We start from the raw sequence: 12,993 nt of genomic DNA, 5'->3' as shown, positions 1-12,993 counted from the left end.
CCAGCACGCCAGGGGCCGTGCGGCTGACGGGCACATTTGCAGGGGAGAGGGGGAGAGGGGCGTGTGCCCGACACACACTGGCCGCGCTAGCAGCCCCTTTGGCTCTCACTGGGCACTTTCCGGTCTGAAAACTCAGGGTCTTGAGGCTCGAGGCGGCTCCCACCGTCAGCGGAAGGCCGTGCTGCGGCGACCTGGCCCCCAGCGGGCAGGATGTGAGGGCGTGGCATGTTGGCCCTGCAGCGGGCCTGGAGAGAGACCGCAGGGGCACTGGGTGGAGGAAGCCGCCAGCCGTCAGCGCCCGGCCACCATCAGGCTCCGGGACGCCCTCCCACCGCAGGACAGTGCCCTGGGGCAGTGCCAGGAGCCACTGCCAGGCGGCCCGGGGACAGCCAGCACCAGTCACAGCTCGCTCCTGCCACCCGCATTACCTCAGCTTCACGCTCTCCAGCCTCCCAGCCCGGCTGCCCGGGTCTCGAGACCTGCCCGCCTCCCGCGCCGCCCGCACCCCTGCACCCAGCCGCCTTTCCCTGGCTGCAGCCTGGGGGATGCAGCAGGCCAGGCCCTCTTGGACTCGGGAACAGAGGAACGGCTGTGATCGCCCCCTCCCCGTCCCCTCAGGACTCTGCCCCACAGCTGACCCTGCCCGCCTTGGTGGGGCTTCCGCTTCCCGTCCCGAGCTCGCCTGGGGGCCCGTCCAAGCCTTGTCTTTGTTTTTAATCAGCTTTCGATTCCTCAGCTACGCCTTCTCCGTGCCAGCCCGTGCTTGTAGCCAAAGTTCTTTTCCAGAACGTTCCCGTCTGCGATCTTTCCTCCCCTGCCCTTGGCCTCGCTCTTCACCCCTGCTAATCAGTGACGCCCTCGCCTCCGACTGGCCTCGGCTGCCCCCTGAGGCCCTCGGCCGCCTCTCTCGGGACTTTCCCGAAGCCCCTCCCCGCCGCCCTCCTCAGGAAGTCGGGGGCTTCTGGCCCCTTTGCCGGCCCAAACCCACCCACTCTGGGCTGGGCGCCCCGCACGCGGGTGGCACACACAGCTCCGCCTCTCCTGCGGCGACCGCCTCCGGGACGGCTGAGCTGCGGACCTGCAGGGCACTGGGTTCCCCGACATGGCAGTCTAAGGGACAGACGCCCAGGCTGGGGAGGGCGGGGGGGGGAGCACGCTTGGCATCCCTGCCCCTCCGGATCACCCCCGAGAACAATGGGAAACGGGCACCGGAAGACAGTACAGGGGCCAAGGCACCGGCCTGCACGTGCGTCAGCCCTGCTCGATCCCCGGCACCACGGGTCCTACTCAGCCCTGATAAACTGCTTCAAGATGCACGAATCAGGGGCTGGAGCAACAAATCACCCGAGCCTCCAGCAAGGCGTCTCTGCTGCTGGAGTGTTTTAGGAGAAGAGCTACGAGGAGCCAAGGGAGGTCCGTGCTGGCCCACCTTGTCACACACACACCCTCTCTGCCCACCTGCCCCACCTTGTGACACACACACACACACACACACGCACGCACACTCTCTCTCTCTCTGCCCACCTGCCCCACCTTGACACACACACATACACACACACTCTCTGCCCACCTGCCTGCGGCCACACAAAGAACTGAACACACACATACACACACACTTTCTCTTCGCGGCCCCCCCCCCCCCGTCTGCCCACCTGCCCATGGCCACACAACTGGAGACAGTTCTTCGAATTTTCTGGGAAGGTGTGGAGCGCTCAGGGCCAGTGGGGCCAGGGTCTTTGGAAGCTGAGGGGCCGTGAGCCCTGGGCACTGGGGGCAGCCCGGCTGCTGCTCCTCCCTGCCTTAGGGGGACACGAGTCTGGTGGGAACTTTGTTCTTTCATTGGCCAAATTCGGGCATGTGCACTTTGCAGGATTGATTTTTGTTTGGGGGCCACACCCGGCGATGCCCAGGGGTCCCTGCCTGGCTGCACTCGGGAATCACTCTCAGCAGTGCACGGGGACCATGTAGGATGCCAGGGTTGACCCGGGTCGGCTGTGAGCAAGACACACGCCCTTCCCCCTGTGCTATTGGTCCACACCCCCCCAGACCCTTTCAGACTCTTTTTCTACTTGTCGCCCCCCCATTGATAGACTATTTTTGTTAATCGAGGTGAAATTCATATGGACATGACTGGGGCCAGAGCGATAGCACAGCGGGTAGGGCGTTTGCCTTGCACGAGGCCGATCCGGGTTCGATCCCCGGCATCCCCCAAGCACTGCCAGGAGTAATTCTTGAGTGCAAAGCCAGGAGTAACCCCTGAGCATTGCTGGGTGTGACCCAAAAAGCAAAAAACAAAACAAAAAAAAACATATGGACCTGACTGAGCTTGAGCTCTTGAGCGCGTGAGGAACCTGGAGTGTCTCGACAGTGAGCCAGGGAGACTGACCGACTCACGCTCAGGGAAAATGACAGGTTTGCAGTTTGCCTCTGTACCAGGCGGAAAGCTGGTCTTTTCCGTGATTGGTGTATGTGGCCCATGGCTGGGCCCCGCTGGCACACCCGGGGCCCCCTCCCCGCCTGGCCCACGGTGACAGCGGCATGTCAGTCACACCAGTGTGTCCGTCTCCATCGCTCTGGGGCCGGATCCGGATAGGGCTGTCCGAGCAGAACCAAGGGAGGGACGGTCGCTCCGGGGAGCGGGGCTGGCACGGGGGGCAGGCGGGCACTGACGGCCACTGCAGTGCCAGGCAGACGAGGGCCGCCTCCTCGGGGCCGTGCTCGGAGGGGCGCCCAGCCCAGGGTATAACTCAGCACGGTGCGCGTCCTAGGGGCTGGGGGCCCCGTCTCCTGGGAGCTGCTGCAGCGCCTCGGGGAGACAGTGCTCCCAGGGAGGGCCTGGTGGGTGCTCCTTGGGTGAACCTGGAGTGACGCCTGGCACTGCCTGGCTCAGGACGGGGTGTCCAGTCTCTGCAGCCGTCTGTGCCCGGGGGACCTAGTCGGGCCAGGCACCCGCCCCCGCCTCCCTGCCCCTCCTGGCCCCCGAGCTCCCCAGCTCCCACGAGCTGTGATTTTCCGTCTCCCGGGTGACTCAGAGCAGGCTCTGTCCCGCGGCCGGCGACTCCCCGAGCCAGCGGCTCCGATCCAAGCTGGAGCATCCTCTGCCCTGCTCCCCCCTCCCCCCCACAGGCACCCTCTCCGCCCCGGCACCTGTGCCTACGCTCCCTGCCGCCCCGGGACCTCAGCAGCCTTCCCAGCCCAGGCCACCATCGCCCGCTCCCGTGCCGGGTGCTTCCTGCGCCCCTCACCCCTGCACCGTGGTCCCTGGGACCCCCATCTCCCCACCTGGCGGCCCCTGGGCCACCTGTGAACTGGTCCCTCTGCCACAGGTGCCTGACTCGGCCACAGCGCTGCCCTCCGCAGTTTAGTTCAGCCTCGCCTGCTCGCTCCCCCTCTCCTCTGCTCCAGGCTAGGCCTCACCTCCTCCTCCTGCTCGCTCCCCCTCTCCCCTCTCCCCCAGGCTAGCGGCCTCACTCACCTCCTCCGGCCCCTCTCCTTTCAGGGACACAGCTGGCGAGCAGCCCGGCCACACTGCCAGTGGGCAGCTTCAGTCCCGCCCCCTCCCCAGGTGAGCCCCCGGAGGCCCATGACCCTTAGGGAGACCTCGGAGGGCTCCGCCCAGGCTCCGGGCACGCGCAGCACGTGGGGGCCGCGGCAGCCGGCCGCACTGTTGTGGATGGTGGGCCCAGTGTCCCTCGGGTCACCAGGGCGGCCCCCCGTGGTGCTGGGTCTCTGCTGGGCCGGGGGTGAGCCCCGGGGCCTTGACCCTGAGTGCAGGAGCGTCCTCGCCCTCCGGCCGGCTCTGGTGGGGCTGGAGGCCCCGCGGTGTCGGCCCGCTGAGGAGTCCTCGCCCCAGTGGTCAGGCCGGGGCCCTCCCGGCACCCGGGGGGCGAGTGGCTCCTGTTGGTGTCACACAGAGCTGGGTGGGGGCCGAGTGGACACGGTGCGGCCAGCGCTCCGGGGCCGGGATGCGTAGCGGGCAGCCCCTCACAGGCCTGTAGAAGTGCCTGCCCGGGGCCGGCGGGGGCAGGGGCTGCCCCCGGGAGCAGAGCCCCGTCAGGTGTGGGGACAGACGAGGGGACACGGGCACAGAGGAGCCTCAGGCTGTGGCTCTCGGATTCCTCAGCAGCATTCGTGTTGGGGGGAGGGGTGGGGGATGGAAGAGGGGGGAGGGTTTGGCTCTTGGACCACACTCAGCGGTGCTCCAGGGTTATTCTTGTCTCCGCAGGCAGGAATCACTCCTGGCGATGCTCAGGGGACCCTACAGGATGCCGGGGATCGAACCCGGGTCAGCCACATGCAGAGCAGGCACCTTACCTGCTGTGCTGTTGCCCCGGCCCTGTTTCCTGATTTTTTTGGGGGGGGTCACACCTGTGGGTTACTCCTGGCTCTGCACTCAGGAATCACCCCTGGCGGTGCTCAGAGGACCATATGGGATGCTGGGAATCGAACCCAGGTTGGCCGCATGCAAGGCAAATGCCTTACCCGCTGTGCTATCACTCCAGCCCCCCTGTTTCCTGATTTTTTTAAAGGCTTTCGCAGACGTGCCCTCACTGCTTTCTTGCTTCAGAGTACAGTGAGTAGGGCATTTCTCTTGCAGCGGCCAACCCTGTTCTCTCCCCAGCATCCCCTGTGAGCAGTTGCACTGCTTGCCTTGCATCCTGCCAGCGTGGTTTGATTCCTGGCACTGCCAGGAATGGTCTCAGAATATGGTCCCCAGACCCCCCCCCCCCCCCGGAGTGATCTGACTGAGCCTGGAGTAGCCCGGGAGCACAGCTGGGTATTGCCGCCAAATAAAACCCAAGTCAGCTGTTTATTACAAACAGGATTTCCGAGTGGCAGCTCTTCCCAAGAGTTTGTGTGGAACTGATAAATCTCAATATTTTGCTTATGCATCGCCCGTGTTTTACAACTAAAACCCACTTAATTTCCCTCAAATACCTCAAGTGCACTAATGCATTCGGAGTATTCGATTTATTCTTAAGAGCTCCCTAAAACCTTCCCAAGTGTTTCCGGAACACTTAAGTTAAACCCTTATGTATAGCGAATCTGAAGTTCTCTCAAACAGTAGCGTGCTGTTTGCACACTTGGCGTCAATGGAGCACTCACATAACCCGTGACTGAAACATCTGCCCAACAGCTGGTGGAAAGGTACTTCATGTCAAGAAACCGTGCACTTAGCAGGGTAAGGGGCACAGTCTTAGGTATGTGTATTTTTTTAAAAGTCCGTCAAGTGATTTATTGTGTCCGTTGAGGATCAAGCAACATTTTGGGGCAGGGGAGGATGGGCTTGGGTCACACCTAGTGATGCTCAGGGGTTACTCCTGGCTCTGCATTTAGAAATCACTTCTGGCAGTGCTCAGGGGACCATATGGGATACCGGGGATCAAACCTGGGTCAGCCAAGTGCAAGGCAAACGCCCCTCCGCGCTGTACTGTCTGTTCCAAGTATGTGTATTTTTCCACAAGGAGTGGGAAATGCTATAATTGATTACTCACTTTAAAATGAAATTCACAGGGGCTGGAGCGATAGCATAGCGGGTGGGGTGTTTGCCTTGCACTCGGCCAACCCGGGTTCAAATCCCAGCATCCCATATGGTCCCCTGAGCACCGCCAGGAGTAACCCCTGTGCATCGCCGGGTGTGATCCAAAAAAAGCAAATAAATAAATAAAATGAAATGAAATTCACAGAGTCTTTGCTCCAGGATGCAAAAGTGCAGCATTTCGCTTAAAATCCAAAAATCCATATACATTCCTTTCCAATCTAATGCCAGGTCCCAACGAGCAGCCCCTGGGGGTTACTTGGTCCTCTCTCTGCTAGACTGCCTTCTGGAAGGGGATCGGAACCCGCGTCAGCGCACCCCTAAGCCATTGGACTCCCTAGTAAATGCATAATTTTGCAAACCGCTGTGGCCAGGAAGAAAACTTGTTTTTTTTCCCCAGGGACCCTACCTAAGACAGGTTACTAGCGCTGGAGAGGAGGCTGGCCCCGCCCACATCCCCCCACTCGGGGGTGAGGCTTTCAGACCCGGGTCCTGGCCTCGGGAGCCACCCCACGGAGCAGTGCGGTCTGGACCCTGAAATCTCCCACCTGCGGGGTCCTATGAAGACGCCCCCCGCACACACATGGATCTGCAGCCCCGGCCCCATTCCGCCAGCCTTGACAATTTTCCAGAAAGAGTTGAAAACTGGCCTTGGGGACAGGGTGCGTGCGCAGAGGGGAGTCGGCGGCAGGCGAGTCGTGGGGAGACCTTTCGCCCCGCACCCCACCCGCTACTCGCCCGCTTCTCCGCCCTCTGGTGGACGGACTGGGGAGTGCGGGGGATGGCGGGGGGCAGCCCGGGGAGAGGGGTGCAGCCAGCAGGGTGGGAATTGGGGGGAACCGCAGTGCCTGGCGGGCGAGAGCTAGGTGACACCTTGCCGCGCCGCGCACGTGATGGGGCGCTCGCGGCCCCCCCCCCCCGGCCCTTACTTCCGGACAAAGCGCCAGCCAGGGGCCCCCGCTGGAAAGGGGGCGTGGCAGGGCGCGCTCCTGGCTCTCACTGGGATCGCTCCAGGTGGGGCTCCGCGGACGGTCCGGGATGGAACCCCGGGTGGTCGGAGCGCACTTTATGGACAAGAAACAGGGCCCAGAGAGGAGGTGGGCGCGGCTACTCCAGGCCTGGAGGGGCGCGACCCAGCTGGCCAAGGAGGATGGAGCTCCCGGCCCGGCGCGGCGCTGCTGGCCTCTCCGGGTGGTTCAGGACCGGGTGTCTGTCCCCCCATGACCCCGGCTTGGGGCCGGGTGTCTGTCCCCCACCTCCCCAGGCCCCAGAGGGCAGCAGAGCTTCAGGAACGGCCTAGCGCCCGCCTCCCTCGCAGCCTCAGCCCCAGCCGCACGCGCGGGGCTCTGCGAGAGAAGCAGCCGTGGGTGCGCGCGGGGCTTTGCGGGGAGAAGCCGCGTGGGTGCGCGCGGGGCTCCGCGGGAGAGGCGGCCGTGGGTGCGCGCGGGGCTTCGCGGGAGTGGCGGCCGTGGGTGCGCGCGGGGCTTTGCGGGGAGAAGCCGCGTGGGTGCGCGCGGGGCTCCGCGGGAGGGGCGGCCGTGGGTGCGCGCGGGGCTTCGCGGGAGGGGCGGCCGTGGGTGCGCGCGGGGCTTCGCGGGAGGGGCGGCCGTGGGTGCGCCGGCCCGACTTGGAGCATCCGCCCTCGAGGGTTCGCTGTGAGCCCGCGCACCACCTTTTCTCGGTTATTTTTACGAGCCCGCTGAAGTCTGCAGGCTCGGAGCAGGCGGGGGTGTGTTCTCGGGACTAAGAATAGCTGCGGGGCCGCTCGAGCTGCCGCTTCCTGGGGGCTGCCGGCCGGGAGTCGCGGCTGCCACCGCCGCCGATGGGGCAACGAGGGTTTCCTCCGACTGAGCAACGGCTGCCCCGCGCCCTGGTCTTGGGGACGGCGCGCGGAGCACCCCAGGCCTTGACAGCGGTGCAGGAAAGGGCTGGTGGTCCGCACGGTGAGCCGGGGCCACCCTGAGGCTGCAGGTGCCCCGCTGGCCCTTCTCCCGGGTGGGGACCGCACTGACCGCAGTGATAGGGGACAGGCGCCTCCGTCCCGCGCCCCTCCCCCACCGCCGCCTTCCGGGGTGCCACCTGGGGGCTTCTAAACAGCCCCGGGACCTGCTCACCACCCAGCAGCTTTCTGTCCCAGAAAGCAAATCTGGCGCTAGAGTACAAAGGTGACCCCAAACTAGGAGGGGTTATGGACCCCTGCCCAGAACTAGGAGCTTTTAGCCACCAGCAGCGGGGCTGGGGGGTGCCAGAGGGAAGGAGTTGGGGCAGGGAGCAATGAAACTGGGTGAAGGGAGGGGCTGGGGCGATAGCACAGCGGGTAGGGTGTTTGCCTTGCACGCGGCGGACCCGGGTTCGATTCCCAGCATCCCATATGGTCCCCTGAGCACCGCCAGGGGTAATTCCTGAGTGCAGAGCCAGGTGCCAGGTGTGACCCAAAAAGAAAAAAAAAATAAGAAACTGGGTGTCGGGAACCGGGTTCAGACTGGGTCCCGAAGGGGGGAGGGGCGGGGCCTGCCGAAGAGAGGTTCCTGGCGAGGAACCTACATGTGTCCGCGTGAGTACTCGCAGATTCTGAGTATTTGCCCCAGAAGCCACCAGCACCGCCCTGGACCGTCCCCACGGGTCCCCAGCAGACCCTCACAGGTCTGTGGGATACATTAACTGACCATCGTGGACTCCTGGACACTCGAGTCTCATTTTTCCCCTTTCTTCAGCCTGGTTTGCCATGACAAATCCGCTGCTTTGTTTTGGGGTCACACTTGGCGATGCTCAGGGGTTACTCCCGGCAGTGCTCGGAGGACCCTATGGGATGCCGGGGACCCAACCCAGATCAGCAGGGCTAGCCGCCTCCTTGCTGTACTCTCGCTCCAGTTCCCCAAATCTGCTTTTTAAAATCCACATCTGGGGCTGGAGCGATAGCACAGCGGGTAGGGTGTTTGCCTTGCACACAGCCGACCCGGGTTTGAATCCCAGCATCCCATATGGTCCCCTGAGCACCGCCAGGGGTGATTCCTGAGTGCATGAGCCAGGAGTGAGCCCTGTGCATCGCCGGGTGTGACCCAAAAAGCAAAAATAAAATTAAATTAAAATAAAATAAATAATAAAATCCACATCTGGGAGGGTTGTTTTTTTTTTGGGGGGGGGTCACACCTGGCAGTGCTCAGGGGCTACTCCTGGCTCTGCACTCAGGAATTACTCCTGGCGGTGCTCAGGGCACTCTGCGGGATGCTGGGGATCGAACCCAGGTCAGCCGCGTGCAAGGCAAACGCCCTCCCCGCTGTGCTGTCGCTCCAGCCCCAGGTTTATTTCTGAGCGCACAGGAGAGCCAGAATTCGACTCACCCGCGGTCCCCGTCTCTCTCCTCACCCCCTTCCCGACTGTTCACCTGCCCCAGGGTGTCGCCCGCTGGGGTCGGGTGGCTGGGGGAGTGCAGAAGACGGTTCTCACACCCGACTGCTGGGTGGGGCTCGAGAGCTTCGAGGCCGTGGTGCCCGCCAGCCTGTCAGCCAGGTGGGGCAGAGCGTTCACTGGAAGCACCTGGAGCACAAGAAGAGCAGCGGGTCCAGATCCGAGAAGGGCCCCCTCGCGCCCCCCCCCCCCAGACGGGCTGAGCCTCCCAGGCCCACCAGCAGCGTTCTGCAGCGAGCCGCTGCCTCTAAGGATGTGTTTCCAGAACATTCCGTTCTTGACTTCTGAATGTCACCAAGCCAGTCCCAAGCAGTGAGTCCACTGGCTGCGTCTCCGGGAACAGGAAACAGACTCTCGGCGCGGGTGGCTGGGCAGGACAGGACCCCCTGTCCCCGCTCCAGGGCTCCGCACTCGTGGCTGGCAGGGCTGGATCTGGGCACCGAAGTGAAGTTCGGGCCGCCCCAACCTTCTTCCCTCTGCCCTGAGGTCCCCTGGGAAGGACGCGGCCTTCTGGGCAGCCCTGTTCCCGGGCTTCAGTTCCCACTGCCCTGCCCCCACCACGGACCCCCCCCCCGCCCGCCCACTCTCTCCCGCTCCCCAGATACCTCCAGGCCTTTGCTGTCCCCGGGGGCTGCGCCCTGAGCCTCTTTGTCCTCTCTGGCCTCCGTGTCTGGGGACATCTGATGCTTCGATCTGAGCACAGCCCCACTCAGCAGACAGCCCCAGGGCGGGGGCGCCCAGACCCAACTTGGAGGGTCCCTAGAAGATACCCAGGAGAAAGCCTCCCCCGGAGCCGAGGGGTCTCTCTCACTCTCAGAGCCTGTCCTGGGCGCAGCCACGCTCCTTCCTGTCACGTGACCCTGATGACCGGGATGGGGGGGGGCTTCCCTCCTCACTGGGGGGGGGGCTCTTCCACCAGGACCCAGACGAGGGGGCAGAGATCTGGGTTCCATCCTTAGCAGCCCCTGGTCCCCAAGCACTGCTGGGAGCCGCCTCCAGCCACGGAGCCATAGGTGGTCTCTGAGCTGGGTGTGATGCCCCCGGATCTACCCAAAGAACCCTCCATGCACACCCCCGCCCTGCAGCCCCCCGAGCAGCTCCCTCGTCCCCCTGGCCCCCAAGCCAGGGGCTGGGTGTGTGCGTGTTGGGGGGCCGGGGCTCTCCTCTTACCAGGCCCCCCTTGCCAGGCCCCCCCTTCCTTTCCTCCCGGGGCGGGTCAGTGCACGGCTCAGCACTGGGGACGGCCAGGCACGGGGCCAGCGGCCGAGTGGACACTCCTGAGTCAGCAGCACAGCCCAGGGCCTCTCCGGCACCAGCTCGGCCGCCGGGGCCCTGTGCCTCCGCCTGCCCCCAGCTGCCCACGTGGTGTGAGACCGCGTGCCCCCACCCCCGGCGGCCCCAAATTACCCAGTGCACCCACGGCGCACCCCGACATATATTTATCATGTCTCCTGGGCACTGGGCCGGCCTTGTCGGGACTTGCCGTCCCCACAGAGTGGGGCCCGGGGGCGGGGCGGGGCCGGGAAGGCTGAGGCTACTCCCCCCCCCTGCACCCCCCCCACTTGGGAGGGGTGAGGGAAGGCGCTGCCAGCAGGGAGCACTGCCCTGGAGTCCCCTCGGGGACTGCTAATGCACACTGCAGCTGAGGGCTGTCGGGGTTAGGGGGGAGAACACTCTCCTGGCCGGCTCGGGGACCCCCTGGGTGCTGGGGACCGAGCCCAGGTCCGCCACATGCAAGGCAAGTGTTCGACCCGCCGTCCTGTCGCTGTGGTCCCCTTTATCGCCTTCCGGGGGGGGGGGTTTGGGCCAGGCCCGGCAATTCTCGGGCTCTGTTCTCAGGGGCCGCTGTGGGGTGCCAGGGATCGAGTCGGGGGCTCAGTGCCTGGACCCCTGACCCCTGTACTGGCTTCTGGCCCGAGCGGATCTTCATGAAGTGATGAAACGCTCTGGAGCTGAGTGGCGGTTGCCCCACTCAGAAGCTTCTGGAGCCCATTGAAGGGGGCCCTGTCCGCGGGGGATCGGTCGGCCCGTCCACTTCACCTCAATGGGGCGTCCCCCCAACCCCCCAACCCCCGTCCCCGCCGTTCTCTATATAGGCCCACGAGTTCTTATTTTTTTTTCTTTTTGGGTCACACCCGGCGATGCACAGGGGTCACTCCTGGCTCTGCACTCAGGAATTACCCCTGGCGGTGCTCAGGAGACTATATGGGATGCTGGGGATCGAACCCGGGTCAAATGCCCTCCCCGCTGTGCTATTGCTCCAGCCCCGGTCCACGAGTTCTTGTTCCAACCACACGCCGGGCCGCAGGGGCCGGCCTCTGGGAGGGCCCGGGAAGGGGAATCCAGGCAGCCCCCAGTGATAGGGCCGGAGCGATAGGACAGCACAGAGGGGCGTTTGCCTTGCTCGAAGCCAACCTAGGTTCGATTCCCAGCATCCCATGGGGCCCCCGAGCACTGCCAGGAGTAATTCCTGAGTGCAGAGCCAGGAGGAACCCCTGAGCATCACCGGGTGTGGCCCAAAAACAAACAAACAAACAAAAGTCTTCGATTCTTCTTGCTCTTCTAACAACTGGCCTCAGAGTCCACGGCCATAAACTAAGGCCCAGGTCTGGGCCTGGGCGTGGCAATGTCTCCCTGGGCCAAACTCCAGGTGCCAGTGACACCTGAGCTGGCGAGCCTCACCTGGCTGGCCTGCTCCCAGCACCCACCCGCACCCACGGCGGGCGGCTGCTTCATGCTTTCTTGCTTCACGCTTAGATTTGGGTTCCGGGGGGAAAGGGGTCCACCCAGCAGGGCTTGGGGGACCATATGGTGCTGGGGGTAAAACCACTTCCACCCCCCGCCAATATCTCCTTGGCTACCCTCGGCCGCCCCCCTGCCTTCCCCTTTGACACCCAGGGACCCTCCTGGAGAAGCCGGACGTCTTCCGGCTCGAGGTCAGCTCACTTGGGAGTTCATTCCTCTTCCTCACCCTGGACCCCGACTCGGGCACCTGCGGGGGCACCGTCATTCCCCCTGTCCATCCTTAGCGGCTGTGCGTGGGGCTGAGCCCACACCCTGCCAATCCCCCCGTGCCCAGCAAACCCGGCCACCTTCGGGCCCACGCCGCCGCCTCCCCCCCACCCCCCGCCTCCGCCATGCCTGCCCACCGCTCCGTGCTGGGCGAGGGCGAAGTTAAAATAGATTTTGGGTCCCTGCCACCTCTTTCTGCAACTCTGGTGCACTGGTTTCTTGGACAACAATGCGGGGCTGGAAGCTTCCATCAGCCCCCTGCAATTTCCAGTAATAGGTCACTATTTATAATATATAAATAATAGAAAAACATGCCGCCGTTCCCAACGAGCCCCCTTCTATTTTTAGGCGGCCGGGCTGGAGAGAAACCCGCGCTCTGTGCTCGGGCCGGGAGGCCCCCCGGCTCGGGGGCTTGTGGATGGGGGCGGCGGAGCGGGGGGGGGGGAGTGGCCCGTTGCTGGAAGCTGGAGGAGCTGGGGAAGTCAGACGCGCCCCAGGACCCTCCGTTCAGAGAAGCAAGAGGACAGTTTGCCAACCCAGGGACAACTTGCGAACCCTCAGGAGTCAAACAGAAGCCGGGAGAGCTGGTCTCCCACGCCCCAAGACTAAAGTGACCTCACGGGCAGGGCTGCGTGCGCCTTGGGTCTCCCCTCTTAATAATAATAATTATCATTATTATTATTGATTATTACTATTATTTTTTTGCTTTTTGGATCTCACCTGGCAATGCACAGGGGTTTCTCCTGGCTCTGCATTCAGGAATTACTCCTGGCAGTGCTCAGGGGACCCTATGGGATGCTGGGGATCGAACCCGGGTCGGCCGCATGCAAGGCAAATGCCCTACCCGCTGTGCTATCGCTCCAGCCCCTATCATTATTTATTACTATTATTATTATTAATTATCTCGGTCTGCGGCCAAGTGCACCAGGCTTTCCCCTGGATCTGCGCACAGGGTCTGTCTCCCTGGGAATGGCGGGACGCAAAGCGGGGGTCAGAGCGCCCCGAGGAAGGGATGAGGCTGGGCGAGGACAGCG

At 63.9% G+C, this 12,993-nt stretch overlaps 1 protein-coding gene across 1 annotated transcript in view; it reads left to right on the top strand.

The window, feature by feature from the left end:
* TESC (tescalcin) overlaps positions 1-12,993 on the top strand; it is a 44,666-nt gene that overhangs the window by 2,091 nt on the left and 29,582 nt on the right. The window contains exons 2-4 of the mRNA XM_055147092.1: positions 3,500-3,565; positions 11,846-11,883; positions 11,977-12,120. Of these exons, the coding sequence (XP_055003067.1) occupies positions 3,500-3,565; positions 11,846-11,883; positions 11,977-12,120 (248 nt within the window). The remainder of the gene's footprint in view (positions 1-3,499; positions 3,566-11,845; positions 11,884-11,976; positions 12,121-12,993) is intronic.

The sequence above is a fragment of the Sorex araneus genome, chromosome 9, assembly GCF_027595985.1.
Source record: "Sorex araneus isolate mSorAra2 chromosome 9, mSorAra2.pri, whole genome shotgun sequence".
In the NCBI taxonomy this organism is placed as follows: Eukaryota; Metazoa; Chordata; class Mammalia; order Eulipotyphla; family Soricidae; genus Sorex; species Sorex araneus.
Note: the sequence above shows the minus strand (reverse complement) of the source record. Positions and strands in the feature narration are given on the sequence as shown.